This window comes from Littorina saxatilis, linkage group LG12 (genome assembly GCF_037325665.1).
Source record: "Littorina saxatilis isolate snail1 linkage group LG12, US_GU_Lsax_2.0, whole genome shotgun sequence".
In the NCBI taxonomy this organism is placed as follows: domain Eukaryota; kingdom Metazoa; phylum Mollusca; class Gastropoda; order Littorinimorpha; family Littorinidae; genus Littorina; species Littorina saxatilis.
This window is the reverse complement of record NC_090256.1, coordinates 85,399,835-85,406,800: the sequence shown is the minus strand read 5'-3', so window position 1 is coordinate 85,406,800 and position 6,966 is coordinate 85,399,835. Positions and strand designations below refer to the sequence as shown.

Below are 6,966 nucleotides of genomic sequence, written 5' to 3'. Positions count from 1 at the left end.
GAGGTTGGAAGCAAAGCAAGTCGTTCTTGCAAATAGTTTCAGAAATTAGTTTACGTAAAAGTCAATGTTGGCTGTCAGAAAACCAACTTTTAACGATCTGACAGTAAGAAGGGCGGGGAAGACAAAAACAACAAGCAGGAACTTTCCACACATAAGTACAGTAAAATAAAAACTGTTTATTTTTTCCAGAGTTAAAGTTTGAAAAGATATTCACAAACACCTCAACCCTCTCGCAGCAAGGTTTACCCACCAAGGCTCAGTGGTTGATGAGCGGAGCGCAAAGCAAAGCAGACGACAGATTGCAGCGTGGCGAGGCAAGCCGCGACGGGGCCCGAAATCCGTCGAGTTTGTTCCCCATTCACACGCTGAGCAAGTCGTGTTGAAGTTTGCTTCTTTTCATTCGTCGTCCAACCACAGAAGGCAGTGAGAGCGAGGGGTTGGGCCGTGCCGATTGTATGGTCGTCCCTGGAATGTGCGGTGGCGTGAAGTAGTGAATGAACAGATTGTCGTCTGCTCGTAGCTTTCCCACTTCTGCTTGGACTACCTGCCGCGTCGGACACGTTTCGTACGCACTGTCAACGTCGGATTGCAAAAGTTTGGAATCTGGATACATTTTGTCGACGAATCTGTGTTCTTGATCGTGTATATCTTTCTTGATCTGCTGGACAAGTTCTTTGGATTTGTTTAAGTGAAAACCGGAGTGATTCTGCTGCGAGATCATTTTGCTCTCTGCTTTACTGCCTACGAATTGGGCCGTGGCTTCTTTAGTGAGTGGATTGCCCAACATGTGAGACAGATTAAAACTTCGTGTGATTTTTCTCGTTGAATATTTTTCATAAAATCGGCCGCAAATAAATTTCTGCTGTGTTTGGAACATTGTCTCACTCAAACATCAAGCCTCTCCAAGTCGGGATTTTCTCCCCAAAACAAGAGTTATTGCATCACTGGATATTTTCGTGTGAACATTTTAATTTGATTTTCTGACAGCTGCGGATCGACAGAAATCTCTCTCGATGAAGGACAAGGTTTGTTCAGATTTTGTGTTCATGCCCCTGAAGGGGGACCAGCGCGTGCCCCCCATGGCAACCGGAGGGGTCCCCGTGGCCGCAGCAGGTGGTGCTGCCGTCGTGGAAACGGACAGTACCGAGGTCAAATCCAAAATCGTCGTGGTTGGTGACTGTGAGTGTGGCAAGACCACGCTCATCCATAGATATGTCAAGTCCAAATTTCAAGAGGTAAGCATCAGTTTGTTCTGTTGTCTTTGGTTTAGTTTTATGTTAGTATGGTGCGTTCTTGTATAATATTTTTTTTATATATATATTTGTAAGTGTGCCATCACTGACTCCAGTGTGAGTGTGTGTGTGTGTATCTGTCTGACTGTTTGTCCGTCTGTCAGTCTGTCTGCGGGATATCTATGGGGTTGACAAGAAGCACTGCGAAAAAGATAGTCAAACTGATAGACATGAAAAAGGTTATGGTTATTATCCCTAACTCCTAAGCTCCTAAAAACTTTCTTTGCCTACATCAGTACATGTATATTTCTCGCTTTGGCCATACCCCACCCGTTTCATGTCCTTAATATACATATATCCACTTTAGTCTCAAGTCACAGACGATTCAAACGACCTTTTACAAGTACAGATGTGATCCGAGTCCGAAAGACGAGGGCACCCAGTGGCCAAGTGGACCCTTGGCGGGCTGGCGCCGCGGAGTAACTGAAACCAAGTGGTTCGGTTCCACGCGAAACTCAGTCGCGCTCGCCAAAGCTCGCCACACCCTTGTTCTGTAGTAACCTCTTGAGCTTAGACTCTGTTCAGTTATTCTATGGAATACACAGTATGCATAGCCTGTGAGAGTACTTGCGACACCCTTGTGGCTTATGTCTTGTGTGGGAGTTTGGCTGAGCAAGAGTGATTTAGAAGTACCGTACTTAGTGACTGTTGTCAAAACACGGAAGGCTAATTGCGAAGAAAACATTGTCCCTCTCAGTTACGGATAAATACGAGCCCAAAGTTGCATTGATCTTGAAAACGACGTTGTTACTGCCCTTATTTCGCCGCACACTAAATTGTTTTTCAAGCAGTTACATGAATCATGTTAGGCTGACTTGAAGTTGACATAGCGTCTTCAGTCATGATTTTTTTTTACCCTCGTAGTTAGTATTTTCTTCAAACTCGCATGTTGTTTGTGAGAGCATTTACTGCTTTAAAGAGAAACAAATTTAAACCCCAAAAAAGCTTAGAACTGTACACTTTTTGCTGCGTTAAAAAAACATGAGTGTACAGTTATTGAACTTGAGCACGAAGTAAGTTGGGTCTTCAGTCATAACGGTACGCAGGTTTCTCTGTAGAAGACTGAGTTATGACTAGAATCAGTACCCATAATGTTCAAGGGGGAATTTCATTTCTGACGTAACGGGGTTTTCCGCCCACGACTGAGCCATTACTTTTCATAGTGCGCAGGATATATCGTGTCATCTAAAGTAGATGTTATTCCGAGAAAAATGATGACACTAAGAATGCGCTTTGTATTTCCGACATAAAATCACATTTTCTTCTTCCGTTTAGTCAGTTTCATCGTTGTTCGTTTACACTATCAGCTGCATGTTTTCCTGGTAAATGTTTCAGTAACTTCTCATGATGATAAAAACACTCCTGCGGAATCTGTAATCGTACACCCAATAACGAACTGAAGTCCCAATACACGTTCGGTTTTCTCATTACCTGTATCAACAATAATACTTGGAAATCTTCGACCAGTTCTTGTAAATATTCAGTGGGTGTGTCCAAGAACGATACGTTTACTGAGGATTTGTTAATCATCTAGCAATACAAATGGGGGAGGGGAATTTGTATCCCTTATTTTGTGATGTTCTTTTTTTAAGATAGGTTAAATTTAGGAGCACAGAGCTTTGTTGTCCCTTCATATTTGTAAAATGTTTACTTGGAATGATATTGTTCTCTTCTTTAGATCTCTAAGGTCTCCAGTGACATTGTTTTTAATGAAAGCTTTGAATGTAAAAAGCTGCATACATGTATGTTACATTCACCCATACATGTATGATTGTGTCCAACACGACTGCGCATACATCCCAACTCTCTCTTTCTCTCTCTCTCTCTCTCTCTCTCTCTCTCTCTCTCTCTCTCTCTCTCTCTCTCTCTCTCTCTCTCTCTCTCTCTCTCTCAATAATCCTGATGTCTCAATGAATGGGACAGCTATTATTTGCGGTGGCCGTATTTCAAGGTAAGGGTAAATATATCCGTGTCGCGTGGTGTGACACTGAAGCTAGTTGTACACCTGTAGTACTAGTGTGATCCCCAGTGCCCATCCCACGTGTTGCAAGCCAGCAATGGCATACCTACCTCCAAGGCAAAGGGCGATGTCACACCCTCCGGGTGCGCATGACACGAATACCTGTTGCGCGCTACTGTCACGTGTCCTGTTCTTGTCTGTTTATAGTTGTCCTTCTTCAATGCCTTTGACAGTTGATTTGGCGTCCGACAAGTCAAAATTAACTCTGACTACATCCAGGAAGACTCCGATAGTTTCACGAATTATAGAACATTGCTCTCTGGGGCGGGGATATAGCTCAGTTGGTAGCGCGCTGGATTTGTATTCAGTTGGCCGCTGTCAGCGTGAGTTCGATCCCAGGTTCGGCGGAAATTTATTTCACAGAGTCAACTTTGTGTGCAGACTCTCTTCGGTGTCCGAACCTCCCCCCGTGTACACTACATTGGGTGTGCACGTTAAAGATCCCACGATTGACAAAAGGGTCTTTCCTGGCAAAATTGCTTAGGCACAGTTAATAATTGTCTACCTATACCCGTGTGACTTGGAATAATAGGCCGTGAAAGGTAAATATGCGCCGAAATGGCTGCAATCTACTGGCCGTATAAAATTTCATCTCACACGGCATCACTGCAGAGCGCCTAGAACTGTACCCACGGAATATGCGCGATATAAGACTCATTGATTGAAATCGGTGTTTGGCTGCCTATTAATGGCGGGGTAAAAATGGTCATACACATGAAACCCCACTCGTTCAAAACCACGACTGTACGTACGAAGGCGTTTCAGCCCATGAACGAAGAAGAAGAAGAAGAAACTTGCTTGAACATGCAAAATTCCATCTTCATTTCCCACTCATTTATGAGCCTGTTCATGGACTGTTCGCATTTTTGGCCAAAAGTATCCTGCACAGTGATACATTGCCTTGTGGTAACATGTACCACGAGGAACAGCACAGCTTGCCCATTGTCGAGACATCTTTGCTTGAGGTAGCCGCTTTGTCACAGACGCTCCCTTTGAGGAAACTGATGGCAGATGACAGCAATTGGAACGTGTCCACGAGATACAGTAGGCACGAGCAATGCCTAAGGGTGCGACGGTTAGCTTTTAAGATCAGTAAGACACAAAGTGACTAACGATAGATGTCACAGCAGGTGATATGTGGAGTCTGCTTCTCATCTTCAAACTTCAAAGAGAAACTCGCGACACAATTTTAGATCCTGTCATAAAGTATTTGAGAGATATATATATATATATTCACTTTGTAAATTATAGGATTTCGTTTTGGATGAAAGAGAGACTATTTTGGAGACCACAGTGCGTCTTATACTCTTGTTTTCGATAAAATATAGAAGTTCGCGTCGTAATCATGCAAATATATGCACGTGACGTCACATAAGTATTTCCTGAGTTTTACTTTTAGTGTGACTGGCTCTTGTAACGCGACAGACGGGCTTAATACTCAGGGGAAAAAAGAGGACTCGTAAAACCGAAATTGCGGGGAGATGGGACCATAATAAAACGTCAACGGGGCATAAAACGTCCAGGCACCACATGAGTAATTGGCGCAGGGTGCAGGAGCCATGATGCATGTAACATGTGCACCATACAGGGACCTGCGTTGGATCAAAGATCTTGTAGGCTACGCTCTTAGCGTAGCCTACAAGATCTTTGGTTGGATGTACGCACGAGGTCTGCGCAGCTTTAAAAACTGATGGGCGATTTGCCCACTGATGCTCTACATGCACTGATTCATTTAATTATAGCTGGTTCCAGGCAGATTGTTTTTCGTGGGGTGATGGGGGGGGGGAGGGGCTACCGAGGGGGTTGAAGGGGTGGAAGAGGGGAAGGGGCACTGAAATCACTTGCAGCATAATTGCGTTGGTCTTTTCTGCCCTTCTGTCGCTAACATTTTCAATGTTTGGCTGCGAAATGTCAAACGAGGAAGGGAAATATCATAACATGTAAACGCTTCCTGTACCACATATTTTGCAGCGAACTAAACGTTCAGCGTGTTTTTAGTCCACGAGAGAACATTTTTAGCAATGAACTGTAGCTGACGTTTTAATATGCTTTGGTTCTATCTATAGGCTTTCGTTGCCAGTCGACGGGCGCTGTGGCGGGGTGGTAAGACGCCGGCCTCTTAATCGGAAGGTCGAGGGTTCGAATCCCGGCTGCGGCCGCCTGGTGGGTTAAGTGTGGAGATATTTCCGATCTCCCAGGTCAACTTATGTGGAGACCTGCTAGTGGCTTATCCCCCTTCGTGTGTACACGCAAGCACAAGACCAAGTGCGCACGGAAAAGATCCTGTAATCCATGTCAGAGTTCGGTGGGTTATAGAAACACGAAAATACCCAGCATGCTTCCTCCGAAAGCGGCGTATGGCTGCCTAAATGGCGGGGTAAAAACGGTCATACACGTAAAATTCCACTCGTGCAAAAACACGAGTGTACGTGGGAGTTTCAGCCCACGAACGCAGAAGAAGAAGAAGTTGCCAGTCATTAGCATTCTTGAGTTAAAACGAGCGAGGGGTGGTTGCATAACAAAACAAGTCCCTCAATGGCCAACTTGCTGCCACTGGGGTCGTTAGTGGAATTTGAATTTCATTCAACGATTGAGAGAAAGTGTCGCATTTTCAGTTGAACGGTCAATCGTGGGACATACTTTGCGGAGTAATTAATTCTACCTTGGCTGTGACCCTTTGCTGAAACAGACGGCCTAATTTTTGAGCCTGTGCTGTCGAACGTTTTGCGATCAGTGCTCCTTTTCAATAAAGCCACGGTAGTGTAAATGCACTGTATAATGAACAAGGTGAAGTGTTTTAATTTAGTTTAGCTCCTCTAAAAGCTGCCTGTTTGATGAACTTGATTGAAATTTCAGCCACACATGATCGCTACGGTTAGTTATGAGTTACACACAACGGATTCATGTTTGACCTGCCAGTAATTGCTTTTACCCATCATTAAAGTAAACTTGATAGATAAAGCATGCTTGCTGCGGTCTGCTTGTATTTTTGACATCTGCATAGCAGCTGCTTGTTCATATTTTAAAAACAGGATGCGTCTGTTTTTATGCAGCATTCACGATCAACAGAGTAACAATTTGCTTTGTTTTTCTTTCTTTCTGCAATTTTTTTTAAATACGACAAAAATACTCTGTAATAAAGATATGAGCGAACACATTTCAGATTCGGATAACTTTCTGGAAAGTTCTCTGCAAGTTCGCTGACACTTTGAACTGAGCTTCTCGGCAACATTCTTTTCTGGCATAGTGACAGCTTCACAGAGCGAAAGGGTAGTGCGGTTAGAGCAAAATAATGGTGTCTGCAGGATCAGTTTCAGCGTGTCTGCGCGCTCCCTGTTCCACTCCACTCCTTCAAGCACGTGCATCGCACAACCACTTGAAAAACAGATTTTTGCTGCGCTGTGAAAGTTTACACCGTCTCCGAAAAGCATTAAAAAAACAAAAAGAGAAAGAAAATAATTATGAGCAACGGGTGGAGAGCAAGGAGCGGGGTGAAGCCATGGAGTGATTGAGTGTGCAACAAAATGCACGGGAGTGGTGAGAAGGGAGGACTTGACAAGAAATTAAAAAACAAAAGTCAACAAGAGAGAGAAAGAGAGAGAGAAACTCAGTAAGGGGGAGGACGGTTGAAGTTGAAAACTGACAAAAATTAGG

The 6,966-nt window shown here is 44.0% G+C and overlaps 1 protein-coding gene across 1 annotated transcript in view; it reads left to right on the top strand.

The window, feature by feature from the left end:
- The first annotated feature begins 288 nt into the window (after positions 1–288).
- The window catches only part of LOC138983028 (rho-related GTP-binding protein RhoE-like), a 57,021-nt gene continuing 50,343 nt past the window's right edge, over positions 289–6,966 (top strand). The window contains exon 1 of the mRNA XM_070356431.1: positions 289–1,235. Within this exon, the coding sequence (XP_070212532.1) occupies positions 1,014–1,235 (222 nt within the window). The 5' untranslated portion in view covers positions 289–1,013. The remainder of the gene's footprint in view (positions 1,236–6,966) is intronic.